This window comes from Notolepis coatsorum (assembly GCF_963971535.1).
Source record: "Notolepis coatsorum genome assembly, chromosome: 14".
Taxonomy (NCBI): Eukaryota; Metazoa; Chordata; class Actinopteri; order Aulopiformes; family Paralepididae; genus Notolepis; species Notolepis coatsorum.
In genome coordinates, this window is record NC_140178.1 from 62,652,750 (window position 1) to 62,677,202 (window position 24,453).

General features: G+C 48.0%; 1 protein-coding gene across 1 annotated transcript; it reads left to right on the forward strand.

Moving 5' to 3' along the window:
• Positions 1–11,239: 11,239 nt before the first annotated feature.
• Positions 11,240–12,037, forward strand: LOC311240542 (spindlin-1-like; the record flags this gene model as incomplete). The annotated part of the gene is made up of 1 exon (XM_084329120.1): positions 11,240–12,037. Exon 1 carries the CDS (start codon positions 11,249–11,251, stop codon positions 12,035–12,037), a length of 789 nt encoding a protein of 262 aa, XP_084185246.1. The 5' UTR covers positions 11,240–11,248.
• Positions 12,038–24,453: the final 12,416 nt, after the last annotated feature.

Consider the following 24,453-nt stretch of genomic DNA (forward strand, 5'->3'; position numbering starts at 1 on the left):
AATGATGATAGAATTCTACGCACGGGAGGCCGAGAGGAGAAATAGTGACCAGAAGGGCAGTGCAACTGTCAATGAAGCGGCCAAACCAGCAGAGGAGGTAGCCCCGGTCACCATAACTCCCCTGGCCCCTAACACAACAACTGTCATCGTCCAAAGTGCAGCTCAGGTAGCCTCACTCACCCCAGTGTCCCACCCAAGAGTAGAACAGGTAAGAGTCGAGGGAGCTTTAGCACCCCCACCATATGACAGTAGGAATGGGGAACGAGTGTACCCTATTCTGCCTGTAATACAAATGAGCAGCCCTTATCATTTAACAGGCGATCGGGGGAATAGAGAGTCGGGACAAGCAAGAACATAAATTCACCTGACACCTGAGCCACAAGACATTCAACCCTTGACTTGTTCAGAGAGGGAATATGTGCCCTCACAGCATCAAGGGGAAAAGACTGGATATATGTCGGAAGTAGCCAGGAAGATCCGTACGGCTGAAGTGGAAGGACAAAGCAAATATCATGGAAAAAGTGGGAAAAGCTAATGGAAAGACACGGCCCCACCCCAGACTCGTCTGACTGCCAGAGCGAGTATCAAAGAGGTCGCCCCCCCTCAAGTGATTCCAGCCGGTATGAAATAAGAAACAGTTCCCCAGTTGGCAGCACGCTAGCCGAGTGGGCGCTGATGAAGAAACACGAAACATCCACGAGAATGGAGATATCAACAGAAACGGGAAGTCGAGAGGGAAAATCCGAAAGGGCACTAAGAGGTAAGGAATCTGATTTAAAAATCTCTTCCTCACAGGGTGTTGAACTTGTCCAGGAGATGGTAAGGAGAAGGGACGATCTGGTAAAAATAGACCAGCAGCTCTTGGAATTGAAAAATGACAATGCTGAAATAGCATGGAGGGTAAATAACCCAGACAACGCAGAGAGCAAAGATACGAAGGATTATAAACAGGTGATGGAGATATGGGAAAAGGTTGAGAGAAAACGACAGGACCTGGAAGAAGAAAAAGTAGAGCGGAAAAAGGCCCTCGACAAGATGGAAGAGGACGTGAGGAGTGGAATGGTGACCAGATCACAGACGAAAAGTCTTCAACCCCACAAACAGGCCCCCGTCAAAATAGCTCCCGTGATAATAAGAGGACAGGACTTGGAATATCACCCCTGGAAGGCGTCCGACATGACTCAAGTATCTGAGAAATTGCCGCCCCTCCAGAATGGGGCCAATCCGTGGATTGCCAAATTGGAGGAACTAATGATCGGCCAAGAGATGGCGATGGGGGATGTAAAAAGACTATTGTCAACCGTGATGGGAAAAGCGGGCATGGAAAAAGTACTGGAGAAGGCTGGCATGGGAAACCATGTGGGGACTGGAGCGCAGGATGCAGACCTGTTCGCACGGCAAAGGGGAGTACTGTGGCTGGCCCTCCGAGAAACCTACCCGACCAAGATGCACCCAGACCAAATCCACATTGGTACCCTGGGGGACACCCACCCTAGGCAGTATGTACAAAAAGCCTACGCCGCCTGGAGGGATACAACTGGCCAGGATGTAGAACAGGACCCCCTGGGGGAAGCCGTGCTAAGAGGAAAGATTGAAAACGGCCTCCCCATGGAGGTGAGGCAAAAACTGGCTGAGGTGGTGTCTCTGTCAAGCCTCCCCCTAAACTATTATACTGATAATGTGGCCCATCAAGTTGACCTATATCGGAAGAGGGAGCAAAACAAAAAGGATAAGGATGCGGAACAACACCGAAGGATCCTGTATCAACAGCCAACCGATGCAGGGAAGATAGTGGAATACCTCCAAGCCTTAGTCCAGTCCCCACAACCAAGAGGGGAGACGGGCTCCAACGGGGAACCAAATGACCAGAGACGGGGTCAGTTGGGGACACAGGGGGGTCCTGCGCCAGAACAACAACAGAGCCAGAGGGGAGCGAACGGGCAGTTCCGAGGAGGGAATGAACGTCAAAGAGGAGGATCGAATGGATCCAGACCTCAGCCAGGGTCAGTGGAGTGTTGGGCGTGCGGAATTTTCGGGCATATGTCTAGGGACTGTGACCAAGGATATCAACCCCGAGGAGGAGAGTACCGTCCTCAGCCCACAAGAGGGGGACCTCGATGGAACAACAGGAGAAAAGGTGGAAATTGGCGGAACCAAGGCTCAAACCAAAGCCAGACCCAGAATGAAAACCAAGGCCCAAACCAAGGTCAGCACCCGAGTGAGAACTATGGCCCGGTGAATCCATCAAGAGGGCCAGACGAATCACTCTGAAGAGGCCCAGAGAGTCCAATGGGGAGGTGTCAGCTGTCAGTGTCGTCTTTAAGGGAGGAGCCTATTGTGTGCGTATCGGTGAATGACAAATCTGTTGAGATGATGGCAGACACCGGTGCGGCCTATACGGTAGTGCAACCCCAAGACGCGACGCACCTAACCCTGTCCGGTCGATACGTACGGACAATTGGATTTGAGGGAGTAAAACAGCTGACGCCTGTGACCGACCCTGTGACCCTGAGATATCGAGGCAGGGAAGCGACTCTTCCCGTGCTGGTCTCGGAAAGTTCACCCATTAACTTACTTGGCCGAGATGGGCTGGGGTTACTGGGAATGGACATTAAATGTACAGCGGATGGTTGTGTGATAAATGTACGAGAAGACCATTACTATCAGATGGTACAAAGAATCGATAGCCGACCACCGGAAATCTATTGTCTAGGGGGACTGGACCAAGAGTTGCTTGGTTCAGCCTTGGAATGGGAGACATTTATCACCGCCAACATGCCTGAAGCAAGTGATCCAAAGACACCATACCATTGCACTCTGCAATACCATAAAGATGCAGACTCGTCACAGACTAAGGAGTGGCTGAGTGTGCAACCAGACAAAGTACAGCTTAATGCTACCAATATCATATTGGGGCCGCAAGGAGCAGCGCTACGTATTGCACAGAGCGAATATCTGCATAAAGAACACGAGATTGCGGACAGTGTTCCCCATGTGACTTTAAAGGTAGCCAACTCGTGCGATCAGCAGCACATTGGCGAGATGATGAAAAAAGCGGAAGGAATTAAATTTGAACAGATGAAAGAAAACAAACTGATCTGGATAAGCCCCGACAAAAGGTTTATTAAGATCATGGTCCAAGGCACAGGGATGGGTCGCCCCCAAACTGTGCAATTATCCCAAGAGACAATGGCAGAATTCCCTAACGCATTGAGCCTCCAGGAGGACATGATGAAGGCGGTGCCAGAGAAGCTGTGGTCAAAAAACAGCACTGACATTGGATTAATCAAGTCCGCTCAACCTGTGAGAGTGGAGCTTAGACCGGGGGCCACCCTGCCTTGGAAAAATCAGTACCCACTGAAGGAGAAAGCGGTGGCTGGAATCGAGCCACAAATCAAAGGACTTTTGACAGCGGGAGTCCTACAGAAAACAACTAATCCCCGGAGCAACACGCCGTTGCTACCCGTGGAGAAACCTGATACCTCGTACCGGTTGGTACACGATTTGAGGGCTGTCAACGAGGTTTTACTTGACTATCCCGCGGATGTCCCCGACCCCCATACGCTATTGACATTTATCCCATCGCAAGCTGAATATTTTACGGTTATAGATTTGTGTAGTGCATATTTTAGTGTACCTTTGAGCAAGGAGTGCCAGCATTTTTTTGGTTTTACCTATAAAAATTTGCATTATGAGTATACTAGAATCCCTCAGGGACTAAAGCATTCGCCACACATATTTAACAAAATCCTAAGGGAGGACTTAGACGGGTTGGATACAATATTGACCTCTAGGGTCATTCAGTACATGGATGATCTTATACTGTGTGCAGACGATCAGACAACATGTCATCGCGACTCCGTAAAACTGTTGCAGCTATTGGCAGAAAAAGGCCACAAAGTGTCTTTGAAGAAATTGCAGTATTGTAAACCTAAAGTGATCTATTTAGGACAATCAATTTCACAGGGCCATCGGGCTATTTCGGAAGAACATTTGGTGGCCATTAAGACGGCTCCCAAACCTGTGACGGTAAGACAAATGATGGGATTTTTGGGTATCACGGGGTACAGTTCTCCATGGGTCGAAAACTATACTGAAATAGTGAAACCATTAAGAGACATGATGAAAGAGGCGGGCGTTGATAAGCTGAGTAGTAAAGTGGTTTGGACTGAGGATGGTTTACGGGCATTTGAAACAATCAAGTCCTGACTGTTAGAAGCGCCAGCCCTGGCTTTGCCTAACTATACCAAGAAATTCATATTATACGTCTCTTCCTCTCCAGATCAGAAGCAGGCATGCACGGTGTTGACCCAGGACACCGGGGTGGGGGCGCGACCACAGCCGATGGCGTACTACTCCATTGCCTACTCAGAAGTCGAGATGGGGATGGCTCCCTGCTACCGGGAAATGGCTGGAGTCTATACAATGTATGAGAAAGCCGCAAGTATCATGATGGGATATCCAGTGGATATCATGGTGAGGCATGACTTAAAGAGTCTGTTGGAGTGCGGTAAATATGCACTAACGATGCCTCGCATTAGACATTATTACAGGCTTTTGGAACAGGAAGATGTGACTCTGGTCAGGTGTTCCATAACGAACCCGGCAGCGGACATCCCTACGCCTGAGGATGGAGAACCTCACGACTGTGTGGCCGAAGCCGAGAGGTACTCTAAACTCAGAGCAGACTTGCAGGCTTTTCCATTTAGCAGTCCAGATCTGGAACTATGGACTGACGGCTCTTGTTATCGAGTGGGTGAGGGACTAAAAGCAGGCTACTCCGTGATAAGGTCACAGGGCGAAGGGTTTGTGGTAGAAAAGGCCGAAGCTTTAGCACAACCCTGCTCAGCTCAGCTAGCAGAATTAGTCGCACTGACTGAAGCATGTAAAATGGCAGAGGGCAAAACTGTGAATATTCATACCGACTCGGCATATGCACAAGGAATCGCATTTTTATTTGGCACGGTATGGAAAGGGAGAGGATTCAAGAAAGCCGATGGGAGCGCCATAAAACATTGTAGCCAGATTAAGAATTTGTTAGAAGCAATTATGAAACCAAAGCAGATTGCAATAATCAAGTGTGCTGCTCATCAGTCAGACGAGTCCAAAATAACTAGAGGAAACAATAGAGCAGATGAAGCTGCCAAGGAAGTGACAGGTGCTGACAGGGCAGGTAAGGTCTTGGTTATCACACACGAAGTTGAGTTAGAGGACAAGATAACTTACAAGGATGTTTTGACTTTCCAGGAGGAGGCTAGTCAGGTAGAAAGAAACCTCTGGGTAACCAGGGGGGCTAGTCAGGATGTTTTAGGTTTATGGCGCAGCCACGGTGGATTTGTGGTGGCTCCTGCTGGCCTGGTCGGACTGCTGATCCACACGGCTCATGACTTCTGTCATGCTCATCGGGGAGAGGTGAGGAGAAAAATCAAAGAATATGGCTTTTGGGCGCCAGATTTAACCAGTCAAATTGATCATGTGATGTGAAAAATAATATACGTAAGGGGATTAGTGTGTCACCAGGGCATATCCCCACGCCCAATGGCCCAATGCGAGACCTTGTAATTGATTACATTGACATGATTAAACCAATTAATCAGAAGAGATATATTCTTGTCGTTGTCTGTCGTTTTTCAAGTTGGGTGGAGGCGTGTGCCACCCGGCACAAGGATGCAGCATCGGTGGCCAAGTTCTTATGCCAAGAGGTGTGTCCCCGTTTTGGAATAATGGACAGAATCAGCTCGGACAATGGAAAAGAATTTGTCGACAAAACTGTACGTTTACTACTCCAACATTTAGGCGTAAAACAGCGATTGGGGGCCGTTTATCATCCGCAGAGCCAGGGGTTGGTGCAACGCATGAACGGGACACTAAAAAACAAATTGGTTAAGATCTGTCAACACACAGGTTTGAATTGGCTAAACGCTCTCCCATTAGCATTGATGGCGTGTCGTTCGAGCGAAATTCGCGGTCTGCGTTTGACACCACACGAAATGATGTTAGGTCGTTGCATGGTAGTGCCAGGCTTGCGCGCGACAGGCAAAGGTCCAAGTTTGGACATCCTGGACAATGATATGCGCGAGTACGTGAAATACATGTCAAAGATCCACAAAAATATTCTGGATCATGTCTCCAGTAGACAGGAGCATGAAACCGGGGAGGAGGTGAATAGGCCGAGTACACCTCAAATCATACCGGGCGACTACGTTTATGTTAAAGTATTTAGGCGTAAATGGTATGGCGCGCGACGAGAAGGGCCATACAAAGTCGTCCAAGCCACCGAAAGGGCTTTACAGGTTGAAGGGTCACCGATGTGGTTTCATATTTCGCATTGCGTAAAATCTGTAGATATTGGCCAAGAATGGGAATCTGAACCACGGGCCCTTGAGCAAGAAACCGGGGCGGCGCAACCCCTAAACGAAGGAGAAGATGCGAACGATTATGGGGAGCCAGACAGAGGGCAACACGATTGGCCACCGGTAGGGGATGAGGGATTCCTACAGGAGCCAGACAGAGGAGAGGATTATGAATTGGAACATAATGATTTCTCCTCTGTGGACTTGGATGGGGTACCAAAAGGACCGGAGGGAACTGTGCTTAGCACAAGCCCGGAAAGAGATTCTCGACCGCAACGAGTTATTAAGAAACCTCTAAGGTACACATAGGAAAAAGTGAGGAAAAGCTAAATGATAGTCCATGGAGAGAGCGTGTATATATTTTTGATTTTTGATTTTGAGCTCTCTCCTTTCTTAGAAATGTTTAATTTTAATGCGATGCAATAATCTTTTCTTTCAGAGTTAGCCGCACAAAACAGACATGTTTGGTTAACTACACATAAGTATAGCAAAAAGCTGATAACTGGTCCTTTTTGTATAAAGAAACGGACCTAGACGGATGTCAACTTTAAATAACTGATAAAACTGATAAATTGTGTCAACTTCAACTAACTGATAATTGTTAATCGTGTGAGTGAACTTAGAATTGTGTTAACTTCAACTAACCGATAATTGTTAATTGTGTGAGTGAACTAACGAGGGTGTTGAAAGCATTGGCACTAACACAAATGAACTGTGCGTTAGAGGATTCTTAAAATTTTTGTTTTTTATGTGATTTGGCTAAACAGTTAAAAGGTTAAGGTATTTGTACAATGTACGAACAGTTTGATTGAGAAAATACTAACAAGAATATTGGGGATATAGAATCCCCAAACCGGGGAACTGTGGTGGAATTTCCCAAGCAAAATGTATAACCTATGTACAGGGCTGCCGTCCGCTACAGAGTCGTTGTTGAACATGGTAACAGTGCATCACACATTCTGATTCAAGCGGTGTCTCCAACCCCCGCCTGGAGAGGAAGGGGTGGAGGGGACACAGATTGGATCAGCACATAGTTGTAAACGGGCGATACTCAGCCTTTTTCTCTGTCTCTCTGCAAATGTAAACACAGAGTAGAGGCTTGGGGACAGAGTAACTTAGCATATCAAAGGTCCCAAGATCCTGTTGGCAAGTTAAAGATAGATTCTGAATAGATATGATGTTGATTTATAGCCGGCTATAGTGAAACAGTCTCAATAGAACAATCAGGAACAGGAAGAAACACCCGCCAGGCGGAGTGGAAATACCCACCTACCCCCCTCTCTCTATGGTGGGGGAGACCAACACCTTAAACAGACGGTGGCCAGGTGGCTTCACAAACATTTGGACTATAGGACTCTTATGCTAGATAAGCAAGCAAAAACGGATAAATACTTAGTGCAGAGAATGACACACATCTACCCTCACGTATAGTCTTGTTAATCTTAAACAATCAATAGAGAAACACTTGTTTAGACACATTTCTGCCAAGCGGGCAAACTAACTTCAGAAATATATAGTTTAACTATGAACAAACACTGAAGAATCTTCTAAACAGCAATACACAGTCAGGCTATTAAGAGCCAACCTATGCCTTTATAAGGGCATTTCCGTCAGGCTATTAAGAGCCAACCTATGCCTTAATACGGACATATCCTGGTAGATAAGCTAAAAAGGCTGCTACCTAGGTTCACCCAATCAAAAGTGTGGGTGGGCTAAAAACGGCTGCCACACTGGACCTCCAATTGGAAGCTCTCTCTCTCATAGAAAGGTCCGCCCTTCCTGACGTAATGCTGGGGGAGGAGTTAGTCTTTAAAGTGAGCGGTTCAGAGACAGAGAGAAACACAACAGTAAACAACACGACCAGAAGCTTGTTTTTCCCTGTAGTGGAATAATTGTGATCGCATATCAATTAATATGCTTGCTATACACACCTAAAGAACACATTGGCCTTGACACTAAACAATACTGTGTCTGCCTTCGTGACATCTTGGCTTCCTGTTTTATCATGTGACCTCGACACGACCACAGGGTCTGACTTCGTTTACATTACCTTGCCCATGTACCATATCAGGGACCTTATCTGTTTACAATTCGTATGACACCTCAAATGAGATAAACCTTTGATATACAACTAAATACTGTGTCCATAATGACCGCATGGCCCATTGTAATGCCTGTACACCATGGCCTGTGTATATTATCATGCTAAGCACATAATGTCTTTTGTTCCTATGATGTGAGATATGTACCAAGAGGTCAAACCCATGACTCGATTTTCATTGCGACACAAGTGCAGACACTTGACCCTTTTGCGATCTCTGACAAGCAGAAGCATCCTGTGAAACTAACTTACAACGCATTTACAACATCTCCAACTGTCTCAAGTTCACAGGTCAAGTGATGTTGCGAGACAATGCAACACCCCACTTCCTGAAAACACACACACACACACGCCCACGCATATGCAAGCACACACACATAGCCGTGCACACACGCACATACATACACAAGCACACACATGCACGGATAAGCATAACACACACACACACACACTTTCACTTCCTGAAGTCACACTCACACACACACACACACTCGTGGGGGAAACCCCATTGGATGCTATATATTCTCCTGAATTCCATCCGTCTTTACACATGTTGGCATCTTGTTTTGCTTTGCTGTCAGTGTGTGTCCAGTCATGTGTGGCTGCCCAAATTAAACCCAACGAACGTCCATTTGTTTCCGTGTTAATCTTTATTTCAACAGCTACACTTAAATTTCCAATACAACTTGACGTCACGACAGGATACATTGCACTGGATTCAGACGGGACCGGCCGAACGGAGGTGCAAGCAGGCCTGCCAATCTCTACCTCGACACCAAAGCCAGTCCGAGAAGAGGGATCACTCATCCGAACGACCGGGCCGTCTGACGACAGCGCACTTGTATCGAACCAGAGGACACCTTTTTGAAACCTCGACCTCCGGTGAGCTGTTGAAATTCAGATCTTACTAAAACGTATTCAGAAAAAAATATTCAAATTTTTTTGGGGGGATAATAATAATAATCTAACCTAATAAATGCTCTATGTTCCTATTTTATAATCTTTTAAAAACGCACTAACCTCACCACTGAGAAAGGGTGCCGTCTTGCTGGAATCTCATTATCTCACAAAGATTCCCGCTGGGGGAGTGAAGTTTACCAGGGTGGGGTATCCCACAGTTTTCAAGGTTTTGTGTAACAACAACAACCAGTTGATATTGCAAAAGGTCACGGTCAGAACAAATATACGATGTACATCGCTTGCTGTTTCCTGACAGAAGCCGACAGTTTTTCCTGACGTTTGTACTAAAACGAAATTTCAGACTCAGATAGACGTATCTGTTTAAAGTATCCGTGTACACGAAGAATTGGCTTTTGCACAAGTACGTGGCAAAAGCAGGGTAAAGATGCTTCAAACTCCTCCAGTGGAACGCTGTGCGACAAGAGATGTTCATTCAATTAAAGGGGCAACATCGTATTTAGTTTGATTACTGTTCAAACGCAGAAAGCGGGAAGCGGGACTGTGACGTGAAGGGAGCAGTGAACAAACGTTACGGGTGTGGTCGGTAGCGAGTGAATGTTTGATGCACGTTCCTTATTGGTCAGAGAAATGTGGTTTTCCAGCAAACGGCTCTTTCTCGTTAAATCAGATTGACACACCAGACATGAAATTAATGGAAGGAGGTGACAAATTGATGACAAACGGAAAAATTTGGACTCAAAATAAAACATAAAAACTAATTAAAAAATTGTTTAAAAATATTTTGTTCTCTCATGGTGAGACTATCTGCCTATGCTTTGGACCTCAATAGAATATTAGATAGATTAAACATTGCTGGCATTACAATTCATGTTCTTATCATGGTGTTGTTGTCACTGATATAATGCTGTATGCTTTTTATCTTTGGATTATTTTATTTTCTTGCTTACTCTGTGGTTTTATTGTTTTTTGTTTCTGTTTTCTGTCTAGTCTTTTTTAAGACAAGATTTGCTATTAAGGACACATGAATATGTCAGAATTTACACATAGCTACTAATTTAATTTACGGACGGGCGAAAAACAAATTATGAACGAAAATCAGACTACGCAGACAGGCACCTCATCTCTCTGTGACGTGTGTGGTAGAACGGACCCCGGCTGTGAGCAGGGACCCACAGAAACCGAGTTAAAATTAAGACGATTAAACGCGCAATTAAAACGAGAGTTATCTGACAGAACCCGCGAGTTCATGGACATCGATGACGAACACTGGGAAGTGTTGGACATGTTGTCACAGGTGCTCCTCCGGTTAACGGGAGAACAACAAGCCTACTAAAACATATATACATCATTGTCAAAGTGACAGACACTACGTTTAAACACTCCGGTTTCAACCGACCATATCACAGACAAGGCGCTTGATATAGAGAACACGTAATTATGTCAGAATTGACATTCAAAGCCATCACAGATAGAACAGTAAAACGTGATGAATGGAAATCATTAAGAGATTTTATAAATGCTAACAAAAAGCTAGGATACGTACACCACTGTTTTGGGACAAATTCCGGAATCGAAACCATTAGACTCTCATGTGAAATTACACTGGTTGCCCTATCAATCCTGAAGAAATAAATTAGAACTAACAGCCGACGGTACATTCAAATCCCTGTACTTCTCTCTCTCACTGCCTTTAGCGGAGCCTGGTCTCGGCGTCTTGCCCTCCCTAACTCGACCCTCACATCCTGGCCTGCTGGAAACCACTCCGATGACCTCCATCGACCCCTGCGTCTCCGTCCCCAACTCAACCACCATGAGAGGAGACACGGAAAAGAAACGACATAAGAAGCACAACAACCCCCCCGATCCCGACGACATGCTGGGCAGAAGGATCGCCCACGGGTGGCGGGAGGAAGGCAACGTGACCAAGTGGAAGGGCACGGTTCTGCAGCACCTCACGATAGCCGACAGCTGCCTCTACATGGTCAAGTACGACAAACACGACTGCGTCTACAGCATCGAGCTGTTCAAAGACGAGCGCATGTCCAACCTGGAGGTGCTGGCGGAGAAAGTCGTGAACAATAAGATCAAGGTGCCCCCCGGGGTGGAGGAATTGGTGGGGCGAGCCGTGGACCACCTCTTCGAGGGAGAGGACGGGGAGAAGAACGCATGGAGGGGCATGGTCCTGTCCCACGCCCCCGTCATGACACAATGGTATTTCATCACCTACAAAAACGATCCGGTACTGTTCATGTACCAACTCTGGGACGACTACAAGGGCGGAGACCTCCGCATCCTGCCCGAGTCAGAATACAAACATCTGCTGCCAGAGGACGGAGAACCGGACGACGAAGTGGAGGGCCTGGTAGGGAGGAGAGTGGACTACCAGGACGGCACCGTGGGGAGGACCGGCTTGGTGATCTGCCAAGTCCCAGCCAAACCCACAGTATATTACATAATGTTCGACGGGGACTACCACATCTATGTCTACGACCTTGTGAACTCACATGGAGCCCCTGACCAATACGTCTACGACCTTGTGAACTCACATGAAACCACTGACCAAAAAGAAATGCTCTCCCACGCGCAAAACACACCAAAAGAACAATCTAGGAGGAAAAGAAAAGAACGGAAAATTCTCTACCACAACAAGACAAAGATTTGATAACCAAAGACTGTGGCCTGCCAAAGGTGGATTTCGTGGGGACAACAGAACATTTCGCTTGCCATGCCGGAGTGGGGGTCCGAGGGATGGATGGGACAGACGCACCGAGATCCGGCCTCCATCCACACAGGGAAGTAAAGCACACACACACACGTCCGGCTGAAGTAAAGAACAGCTTGTTGAATGGTTATAGCCTCTAACACAACAAAGCGCCTGATACAGTAGTAAATCGACACTGACGCTATGCAAGATATAATTATTGTTTGATACATGACAAAGTTTGAAAATGTCTTACGGAATAGTTATACAATCACTATATGATTTCATGAAGGTCATAGTAGTTTCCTTTACAATATCACTATACAATCTATAAATGATTTAAATATTTTGTTCTGAAACATATCCTTTGAGTTTTATTTACCAACATCCACATATATATATATATCATGTGTTATTGAAGCTATATACAAACTGACATTTTGACCGTTTATCAGGGGTGACCATAGCTTTTCCCACTCCAATCCCACCCGGCCAGAGGTTTTCCTGGGCCCATGTGGACGAGGGGCCAGCAGCACAGACAGACAGTGACCACGACCGGACGCTGCAAACCTTTCTGACCGCACCACCAGCCTGTCCGGCGTGAGACGAGAGAAACAGACCTACTGGCACACTGGCACACATCCCCCTCAACACGCTGACACCCCCCCCCTCTGTGTCCTATAGACACACACACACCCCGCCCCGACCCAGGAGGACATCCCCCCCGCTGATAGTTGTGCCCCCACCCTGGCTCTCTCTTTCTCTGATAGAACACTGAACAATTTTCTCTGATAAACGAACACTGAACAATTTTCTCTGATAGCGCACGTTGAACAATTGGCTCACTCTCTGAACGCTGCTACGGAGCCTGGACACTTCGCCCGTGTTTTCTCTATAGCTCTTTCTCTCTCGCCTACCCATTCAGAGGAAACATGCAAGGATGAAGTGGACAACCGCGGCTCCTGCTACACACAACTGTCACTGCTGATTTATACACCCCCTAGACTACATGTATATTCTATTTCAGTTTAGTTTGACGGCGCTTTTAATTGTCCGTTTCGCATTGTTATTTCTTTATATACAGAGAATTGCTTGGTTGCTAAGCCACTTATAAAAAGGGTGAAATAATTGTCATACAATATGCATTCAAACCGTGTCTGTAAGCATTATCTCCGGCTGGCCCATTCCTCCCGCTTATTTTTACTTTTATACATATAACTATATACACTGTGGACGATATGTACCTCGTGCCTTAGTTGTCATGTTTTTAATTCCCATTTGAATTTGGTGAAATTTAGCTTTGTTTTAGATAAACTTTTGCTCTTGTTTTGATATGATTTACTTATTATTTTACTTTACTTACCTATTAAATTTGATATGAATAACTTTTCCTTATTGTTTATCCTTCCCTCTTAGACTTCACATGCCCCATTTGCCTTTTGTTTTGATATGATTTACTTATTATTTTACTTTACTTACCTATTAAATTTGATATGAATAACTTTTCCTTATTGTTTATCCTTCCCTCTTAGACTTCACATGCCCCATTTGCCTTTTATTTTGATATGATTTACTTATTATTTTACTTTACTTACCTATTAAATTTGATATGAATAACTTTTCCTTATTGTTTATCCTTCCCTCTTAGACTTCACATGCCCCATTTGCCTTTTATTTTGATATGATTTACTTATTATTTTACTCTACTTACCTATTAAATTTGATATGAATAACTTTTCCTTATTGTTTATCCTTACCTCTTAGACCTCGCATGCCCCATTTGCCTTTTACTTTAATTACCTCTTACAGTTCTGTGTGACTGCTCATTTCTGTTTAGAGGCAATGTTTAGAGTCAATGCGATTTGTAGAGACCTTTTGTTTTACGTACTGTTTTATCTGAGATGTTCTTTTATTTCTGTATGCCTATGGAGTTTTTTTCTTTTTTTGTATTTTATTATTAAAATTGTTCCTAGCTATTTCCCTGCCACAACATTCTACCTCAAAATTACCTCATTTTTAATGACTGTGTTTGATATGATTTATCTTTGGATGTTGGAGACTATGTTTGATTGCATTTGTCTTTATATGCTGTAGTTGATTAATCTTTAGGAACTATGTTTGAATTTAAATTTTTTTTCCGCTGCTATGCTCACTCAAGTTCGATGTTATGTTCTTGGCATATTAATTCATATTTCGATCAAAAGGGTGAAATTGTAGTGGAATAATTGTGATCGCATATCAATTAATATGCTTGCTATACACACCTAAAGAACACATTGGCCTTGACACTAAACAATACTGTGTCTGCCTTCGTGACATCTTGGCTTCCTGTTTTATCATGTGACCTCGACACGACCACAGGGTCCGACTTCGTTTACATTACCTTGCCCATGTACCATATCAGGGACCTTATCTTTTTACAATTCGTATGACACCTAAAATGAGATAAACCTTTGATATACAACTAAATACTGTGTCCATAATGACCGCATGGCCCATTGTAATGCCTGTACACCATGGCCTGTGTATATTCTCATGCTAAGCACATAATGTCTTTTGTTCCTATGATGTGAGATATGTACCAAGAGGTCAAACCCATGACTCGATTTTCATTGCGACACAAGTGCAGACACTTGACCCTTTTGCGATCTCTGACAAGCAGAAGCATCCTGTGAAACTAACTTACAACGCATTTACAACATCTCCAACTGTCTCAAGTTCACAGGTCAAGTGATGTTGTGAGACAATGCAACACCCCACTTCCTGAAAACACACACACACACACACACGCCCACGCATATGCAAGCACACACACATAGCCGTGCACACACGCACATACATACACAAGCACACACATGCACGGATAAGCATAACACACACACACACACACTTTCACTTCCTGAAGTCACACTCACACACACACACACACTCGTGGGGGAAACCCCATTGGATGCTATATATTCTCCTGAATTCCATCCGTCTTTACACATGTTGGCATCTTGTTTTGCTTTGCTGTCAGTGTGTGTCCAGTCATGTGTGGCTGCCCAAATTAAACCCAACGAACGTCCATTTGTTTCCGTGTTAATCTTTATTTCAACAGCTACACTTAAATTTCCAATACTGGACGAGAAGGACGACGACGCATTGAGACGAGCACCAGCGAACCAACGAGGAGGAGCCGAGATTCTTTTAATTTAAGTGAATTTTAGTCTGAAACTCACGGTCGATGGCACAGTATCGGGCACGATTGGGTTTCATTGCATTGTTTTTCATTCAAATCTTTTGTTATTAACGTTGGGATTCCATTAAAACCGGATCCTTACAATAACTTCCTCTCTGACTCCTTTTTCCAACCGCCGTCTCTTGGTCGTCGCTTTAAACCACTTAGCTGGTTTTTGAAAGTACATAGGGCTTTTAAGGGATAATACACAACGCAGAGCAGGCCAGTTCTGATTCATCAGAACAGAATATAGCCCCTTTGTGACTTCACTAGCATCTCAGTTTTATCTGCGTTAAGGAGCAGAAACTTTTGCAACATCCAGTTTTTTTATGGCAAGCAGGCAAGCCTCGAGATTTTGTAATTGGGAGGAATCATTCAGCATTGTTATGGTTTGAAACCGACCCCAACAGCACGGCACAGACAGGTAGTTCAGAGTTAGCCAAAGACTAGGGCGTATTTATTTCTGAAACAGGAATGAGCGAAATAACAATAAGAACAACAAAGGGGAGAATGTTCTTGGCAGAGTTGTCTGTGGCTCTGCAGATCGTCCCGGTATTGAGATGGTGAAGCGGCGTAGCGCCACTGCCTCTGCGGCTCTGCAGCTACTCCAGGATCCAACTCGGGAGGAACGGAGAGAGAGAGAGAGTGGTCAATAAACAAGCCAACGGAATACAGAGGCAGTCCAGTCCTCCTTAGCTGAGTCCAGTATAATCACACGTGACTTAATCTTCAGTGTTACCAACACACAAGTTTAGCTGAGTCCAGTACAATCACACGTGACTTAATCTTCAGTGTTACCAACACACAAGTTTAGCTGAGTCCAGTACAAAACAAAAACGGCAAATCTTCAGTGTTATCCAAACACTGAAAACAGAGAATCCAAAAGGTTCGTTCCAAAAACTCTCCAAAGCGCAAATGCGCAAAGCGGGCAACGCGGCACAGCTCCAACGGATGATAGAGAAACACAACAGCGGCGACTTCCATAGACGTCCTGAAGAAAAACAGACGAGGCACAACAACGGGGGGAACAGGCAGCAGCAGTGGTAATCCAAAACGACCCGACAACGACTGACAGAAAGACCCGAGTATATGAAGGGCTCTGGAGCGCTGATTACAAACAAACAGGTGCGTGACGGCAATTGGTAATTGACCTAGAAGCGTGTGGCGGCAATGAGCCAATCCTCCTCACAGTACCTTGAAGCGTGTGGCGGGAATGGGCCAATCCTCACAGTACCCCCCCCTCCACGGGAGCCACCCGGCGACCAGCCCGGCCCGGCCTGTCCGGATGGGAACGATGGAAGTCGGTGATCAGGTCGGGGTCCATGATGAGCTGGCGGGAGACCCAGCTCCGTTCCTCCGGGCCGTATCCCTCCCAGTCCACCAGGTACTGGAACCCCCGTCCCCGCCGTCGGACGTCCATAAGCCGACGGACCTGCCACTGGGGGTGTCCGTCCACCATCTCGGGAGGAGGCGGGTCCAGAGCAGGAGGCATCAGGGGACTGTGGGAGACAGGCTTAACCCGGGACACATGGAAAACGGGGTGAATGCGCATGGACGCAGGAAGCTTAAGACTCACCGCCGCGGGACTGAGCACCTTCAGAACCTCAAAAGGACCGACGAACCGGGGGTTAAGCTTCTTGGCCGAGGATCGAAGCGGAAGGTCCTTGGCGGACAGCCACACCCTCTGCCCAGGGTGGTACGTCGGCGCAGGGATCCGGCGCCGGTCAGCCCCACGACTGGCGCGCTCCGATGACCGGAGCAGTGCAGTCCTGGTGATCTCCCAGACCTGTCGGCACCGGTCGAGATGGTCCTGCACGGAGGGAACTGCCACCTCCGACTCCTGTGCAGGGAAAAGAGGGGGTTGGTAGCCCAGGGATACCTCAAAAGGCGAGAGACCGGTGGCGGAACTGACCAGGGAGTTGATGGCGTACTCGACCCAGGGGAGGAACCGGCTCCAGGAAGCGGGTCTCTCGGCAGCCACACAACGGAGAGCAGACTCCACGCTCTGGTTCATCCTCTCTGTTTGTCCGTTAGTCTGGGGATGATAACCAGAGGAAAGACTGACTGTTGCCCCCAATCCCTTGCAAATGGCCTGCCATACCTGGGAAGTGAACTGGAGGCCCCGGTCCGAGACGACGTCCTGGGGAAACCCATGGAAGCGGAACACGTGGCTTGTCAGGAGGTCCGCTGTCTCAGCAGCCGAGGGAAGCTTGGGAAGGGCCACGAGGTGAACCCCCTTGCTGAACCGATCCACCACGGTCAGTAGGCACGTGTTCCCCTGGGACGAAGGAAGACCCGTGATGAAGTCCAACGCCACATGGGACCAAGGGCGGCTCGGAATGGGAAGCAGCTGCAATAGCCCGGAGGGTGCCTGGTGGGAGGCCTTGCTGCGGGCGCAGACCGCGCAGGCCAGAACAAACTCCTTGACGTCGTTCCTCATGGTGGGCCACCAGAATCGACGAGCCAGGAAGGAGAACGTGCGATGAACGCCCGGGTGGCAGGCGAACCGGCTGGTATGGCCCCACTGGAGGACCCGGGACCGGACTGAGTCAGGGACGAAGAGGCGACGAACAGGTACATTGCCGGGAGCGGGATGGAAGCGTAGGGCACGCCTTACCAACCCCTCGATGCCCAAGGTGACCACTCCCACCACCCTGGCCTCTGGGAGGATGGGAGTCGGGTCCTCAGTGGTTGGAGCCCCCTTGGAGTGTAACCGGGACAGGGAGTCGGCCTTCGTGTTGCGGGACCCAGGGCGAAAGGTCAGCGAGAAGTCGAACCGACTGAGGAAGCTGGCCCACCTTGCCTGCCGGCCGTTGAGGCGCTTGGAAGCACGGATGTACGTCAAGTTCTCGTGGTCCGTCCAAATGGTGAATGGTTCCTTGGCCCCCTCTAGCCAATGACGCCACTCCTCCAAGGCAGCCACTACCGCCAGCAGCTCCCGATTGCCGATGTCATAGTTCCTCTCGGCAGGGAGGAAACGACGTTAGTAGAAGGCGCACGGATGTACCTTCTTGTCAGTTGCCGACCGCTGGGACAAGATAGCCCCTAGTCCAGTATCCGAGGCGTCCACCTCCACAATGAACTGTCTCTTGGGGTCTGGGTGGAGCAAGACTGGGGTGGTGGTGAACCTCTTCTTGAGGGAACGGAACGCAGCGCAAGCCGCTGGGGACCAGTCGAACGGCAGGGAGGGAGAGGTTAGCCTGGTAAGTGGTTCCGCCACCTGGCTGTAGTTCCGGATGAATCTTCGGTAGAAGTTTGCGAACCCGAGGAAGCTCTGTAGCTCTTTCCGAGAGGTGGGTTCCGGCCACTCCTCCACGGCCCGGATCTTGCAAGGGTCAGCTCGGGTCAAGGCGCTCTCCACGATGAAGCCCAGGTAATCGACGGAGTCGGAGTGAAATCGGCACTTCTCTGCCTTGACGAAGAGCCGATTGTGGAGGAGGCGCTCCAGCACACGAGGGACATGCTGGATGTGTTCCTCGAGGGTCTTGGAGAAAATGAGGATGTCATCTAGGTATACTACCACAAACTCCTCCAGCATGTCACGAAGGACGTCGTTCATGAGCGCCTGGAATACCGCCGGAGCGTTGGTGAGGCCGAACGGCATTACCAGGTACTCGTAGTGGCCCCTGGGAGTCTTGAAGGCGGTCTTCCACTCATCGCCCTCTCGGATACGGACTAGATGGTAGGCACTCCGGAGGTCCAGCTTGGTAAAGACGGTAGCCTGGGTGAGAGGCTCGAAGGTGGAGTTCATGAGAGGAAGAGGGTACTTGTTCTTAATGGTGATCTCGTTGAGCTGGCGATAGTCGATGCAGGGTCGAAGGTCTCCGTCCTTCTTCCCAACAAAAAAGAAACCGGCCGCCACAGGAGAGGAGGAAGGCCGAACGAGTCCTGCTTCCAAGGACTCAGAGATATATTGATCCATCGCTGCCTTCTCAGGGACGGTCAGACTGTAGAGGCGGCTGCCGGGAAGGGGAGCCCCTGAGCGGAGGTCGATGGCACAGTCGTAAGGCCGGTGAGGCGGAAGGGCCTGAGCCCTGGACTTACTGAAAACCTCCTCGATGTCGTGGTATTCGGGGGGAATAGTCGAGAGGTCCGGGTGCGGCTCACAAAGGGAACTCCGGGGCGAGGGACTGGACGCCGCCTGAAGACACTGGGCATGACAGGAGGAGCTCCACCCCCTGATGGTACCGGAGGACCAGGCGATGTGGGGCTCATGCAGCGCGAGCCAGGGCCGACCCAGGACTACTGGGACAAGAGGGGATCTGGTGATAAAAAACTGGAGTCTCTCAACGTGGTTACCAGCAATGGTGAGAAGGACTGGACAGGTGCGTTGAGTGATGTCAGCCAGGCGGTGCTGGTCCAACGCGAACACCTCCAAGGGTCTCTCGAGGTCCTCAAGTGGAATGTTGGCCTGGGTGGCAAACTCGAAATCCAGGAAACTCTCATCAGCACCCGAGTCAATGAGTGCCTCCACCGTCGCCCGTTTGTCCGCCCAGGCTAGGGTGACGCTCGTCAGACGGTTAGGTGGTGCACGGGTGTGGGAACAAGAAAAACGGCTCACCAGGATCTCCCGGGGTCCCGGCGAGCCTGGTCTTTTGGCCGGGTGGGGCAATTGGAGATACGTGTCCATCCCGGCCGCAGTAGAGGCAAAGGCCGAACCTGAACCAGGAAGGGGCCACCAGTTGCGGAGGGAGCAGGACGGACCGCAGTACCGTCATGAGTGCGGGGGGTCTGGGGAACGTCTGGGGGCCCCAGTCGGGCTCTCTCACGCCTTCTCTCCCGGAGGCGTCCGTCGATGCGAATTGCGAGGTCGAATAGGCCCTCGAGGGAATCGGGCTCCTCACGGGTCGCGAGCTGGTCCCTTACTGCGTCGTTGAGCCCCCTCAGGAAGGTGAGACGAAGCGATTGATCGTTCCAACCGCTCTACGTTGCGGCCAGTCTGAACTCCAGCGCGTAGTCGGTGAAACTGCCACTGCCCTGCCGGAAGGTGCCCAACCGAGCTCCTGGGTCCTGGTCACGAGCTGGGTGGTGGAAAACCCTGCGTAGCTTTGCCACGAAGTCTGGGTAGGAAAAACAAAAATCAGCCCTCATTGACCAGGAGGCAGTAACCCACTGTGCTGCTCGGCCTGAGAGCAGGTTAGTCATGTAAGCCACTCGGGCTCCCTCTGAAGTAAATCGGCTGGGTTGATGAAGGAAAACCAACTCACATTGCATGATGAATGTGGCACAATCCTCTAAGTTACCGTCAAACAAACGTGGTTCGGAGAGACGGGGCTCCCGAGGTGCGAGGTCGGGAGGCGCGGGGTCCGCCACGGCTGCGGGTGGTGCTCTGGCCGAGACTCCTGGAGTAGGTGGGGTTACAAGCAGGGCGCTAAATGCTTCACTCAACGTCTGTAGTTGGTGCATAATATCAGCCTGCTGATTACCCTGGGCTGTCTGCAGGGTAGCCAGAGAGATAAGGGACTCCTGAATAGGCTGGACCTGGGCCCGGAGGTCCTGCACAGCAGCCGCAGCCGCACCTAACTGTAGGCTGTGGTCGTTGGTCAATTCGATCTGGACCGCCAACGCTGCCTTGACCCTGTCTGTGTCGGCTGGGGTCGTCATGGTCGGGTCGTAATGTTATGGTTTGAAACCGACCCCAACAGCACGGCACAGACAGGTAGTTCAGAGTTAGCCAAAGACTAGGGCGTATTTATTTCTGGAAACAGGAATGAGCGAAATAACAATAAGAACAACAAAGGGGAGAATGTTCTTGGCAGAGTTGTCTGCGGCTCTGCAGATCGTCCCGGTATTGAGATGGTGAAGCGGCGTAGCGCCACTGCCTCTGCGGCTCTGCAGCTACTCCAGGATCCAACTCAGGAGGAACGGAGAGAGAGAGAGTGGTCAATAAACAAGCCAACGGAATACAGAGGCAGTCCAGTCCTCCTTAGCTGAGTCCAGTATAATCACACGTGACTTAATCTTCAGTGTTACCAACACACAAGTTTAGCTGAGTCCAGTACAAAACAAAAACGGCAAATCTTCAGTGTTATCCAAACACACAGAAAACAGAGAATCCAAAAGGTTCGTTCCAAAAACTCACCAAAGCGCAACTGCGCAAAGCGGACAACGAGGCACAGCTCCAACGGATGATAGAGAAACACAACAGCGGCGACTTCCATAGACGTCCTGAAGAAAAATAGACGAGGCACAACAACGGGGGGAACAGGCAGCAGCAGTGGTAATCCAAAACGACCCGACCACGACTGACAGAAAGACCCGAGTATATGAAGGGCTCTGGAGCGCTGATTACAAACAAACAACAGGTGCGTGACGGCAATTGGTAATTGACCTAGAAGCGTGTGGCGGCAATGAGCCAATCCTCCTCACAGTACCTTGAAGCGTGTGGCGGGAATGGGCCAATCCTCACAGGCATAATAGGTAGGTATAATTGGGTGTCATCTGCGTAACAATGAAAGTTAATACCAAATTTGCCCCTCGACATGATATTGTTGAGTGGTAGCATATAAATGGAAAATAGCAAAGGGACAAGGTATTGCTATTTTTTCACCTAAATCATTTCATGGCGCTGTAATTAACACAACACAAGGATTCAACCGATGACATCAATGCTGACCACATTCTAACTAATTTAAATAAATACAATGAATGTGTGCAAAATAGTTTTTGGATGTGTGTGAATGAATGAATTATCTTTATTGTCATTGTCACAGGAATGTACAACGATATTTAAAATGCAGCCCTAGGGTGCAGGGGAGATCGTTTTCTTTTAATCCTCTTTTTTCTCTGCGTGATTTTCTATTTTTCTCCCCATCCCAATTTAGTCGTTATGCCAATTCCCCCCCTCCCCTACCTGGTTATTGTGCGCATGTTCCTCCTACTGGTCGGTACAAGGGAACCCGGAAGTCCACCACATGCTTCCTCCGACACATGTGGAGACAGCCAGTGTCTCTCTTCTAACCTGGCAGCGAGGACTCTCATTGGTGAAGTGTAACGCGTGGGAGGTCACGCTGCCTTCACCATTTCCTGCCTTTCGCTGAGCAGGCGCCCAGACCTGACATGTAGGCATCGCTGTCCACAACGCCAGATTACCACCCTCAACTTCCCTCCCGCTAACTAAGCCAAACGAGTTAGTATGACGACCGGACCAAGCCGCACGGCAATGCTGACTCCGGGAGTCGAGACCGCAGCCTCTTGCATTGGTGACGAGCGCAATCTCCGCTACGCCATCCGACCGCCCTACAGGGGGAGATTGTTTGCTTAAAATGTTTGCTGAGTTTAGTGCACTTATGGCCCTGGGATAAAAACTGAAAAAACTGAGTCTGTTCGTCCGGGTGGGCATGCCGATGAAACGCCTGCCCGAGCGCAGCCGTGTGAGGTGTTTGTTGCCAGGGTGGTGTGGGTCCTGGACTGCCTTCTTAAGACAGTGGGAGTTGTATAGTTCTTCCAGTGAGGGGAGAGGGCATCTGATGATTTTCTGGGCCGAGTTGACGACCTTCTGGAGTCTGGAGCGCCTTCCTCTCTGCGGCTGTGCAGCTGAGGAACCACACGTTGATGCAGTGGGTGAGGTTGCTTTCCACGGAGCAGCGGTAAAAGGACACAAGAAGGTCTTGTCTGAGGTGGTATTTTCTGAGTAGAGTCTCTGTTGTGCCTTCTTCACGATCGCCTTGGTGTTGGTTCTCCAGCAGGGGCGGGGCTAGGGGGTGGCTACTTGGGCTCAAGCCCAGAATGTTTTATGAAAAGCCCTGAATCTCCTTTAAAAAAAGATAATAATAAATGTCCAACGTATTGTAACTAAGAGTTAATCACCTATCAAAGACACTCTGACACATTGTGACAACCAACCCCATCATGGGGGTTGTCACACACTATGGGGTTGGTTGTCACCACGTGTTTTAAAACTTTTAATGGGAAAATCTTAAAAAGAAGACAAGATTTAGATTTCAGATAATGATTGAAGAAGTGCGTCTTTAGTCGACGGCGAAAGATTGGACGGGTTTCGGCTGTCCTAACTGGGGTGGGTAGTTCATTCCACCATTGTGGGGCAAGGACTGAGAATAGACAAGAAGGCAGAACTAAATTTGAAAGTTTACTTGCATTGACAAGTTGACAAATACATAACGTAATGCATCTCAATGAACATAAACAGGAAACACATCTTTAGGCGATCCTATATAACAAAATAAGAACACAATAAATCGGCCTAACAATAATAGCCTACACAACATGTGACAACCAACCCCAAATAAAATTTGACGACCAACCCCAACTGGAATGTCTTGATAGCATCAAGGCTAACAGCCATCTAACAACTAGTTAGCTGGCTAACAACAATCTAAACTATAGCTATCCCTTCACACTTTTTAAGGGTAATAATTGTTTCATTATAAACCAATTGTGTAAAAGCCTAGAAGAAAAATACTGAGGAGCGGAGTATTTACAAATGGACATGAAAAACACAAAAAGTCTTCTCACCTCAAATTCAGCTGTTTCACTCCAAATATGACAATGTAGGTGAACTCTGACCCCAATTCTGGACATTTAAATACCAACGTATGGGAGACAGGATCCTCTGGTGGTGAAATATAATGAATGTGACAACCTAGTCGTTTGACAACGTCCCCCGTTCTCCCCTACTGGACAAAATAAATAACAAAAAAATTTATTAATGTTCTTCTAAATAATACCTCTTCTGTATTAGAAAATCCAGCTTTAAAAAGTTACATTTGCATAACTTGCTATTAGTGTACACAATGAATTTATTACACACGTAATCCTTAGAATGATTGTATCATAAGCTATCATCATAAATCAAACACTGCATACTTCAATCAATTTGGTCAACTTTGCCATTAAACTCTCGCCTCGCCACAGCTTTACTTTTTATGTTTTTCATGTGAGCTTTGAGATCTCCAGCACCTTTATTAGACACAAAAACATTATGATCAAGCTTTGCACGCGTTGCACTCCGCCTCCCATTTGTCTCGACCGGGATGGTAAATTGGGAATTTTCTCTGAAGTTAATCTGTAATGTATGAAACCCGGACATTTTCGTGAATTTATAACCCCCCCCCCCCCCTGGATGCCCCGCACAGGGCGTGAAAAGACGACATATCTGGGCAAAAGAGGACGTTTGGTCACCCTACAGTATAGACAG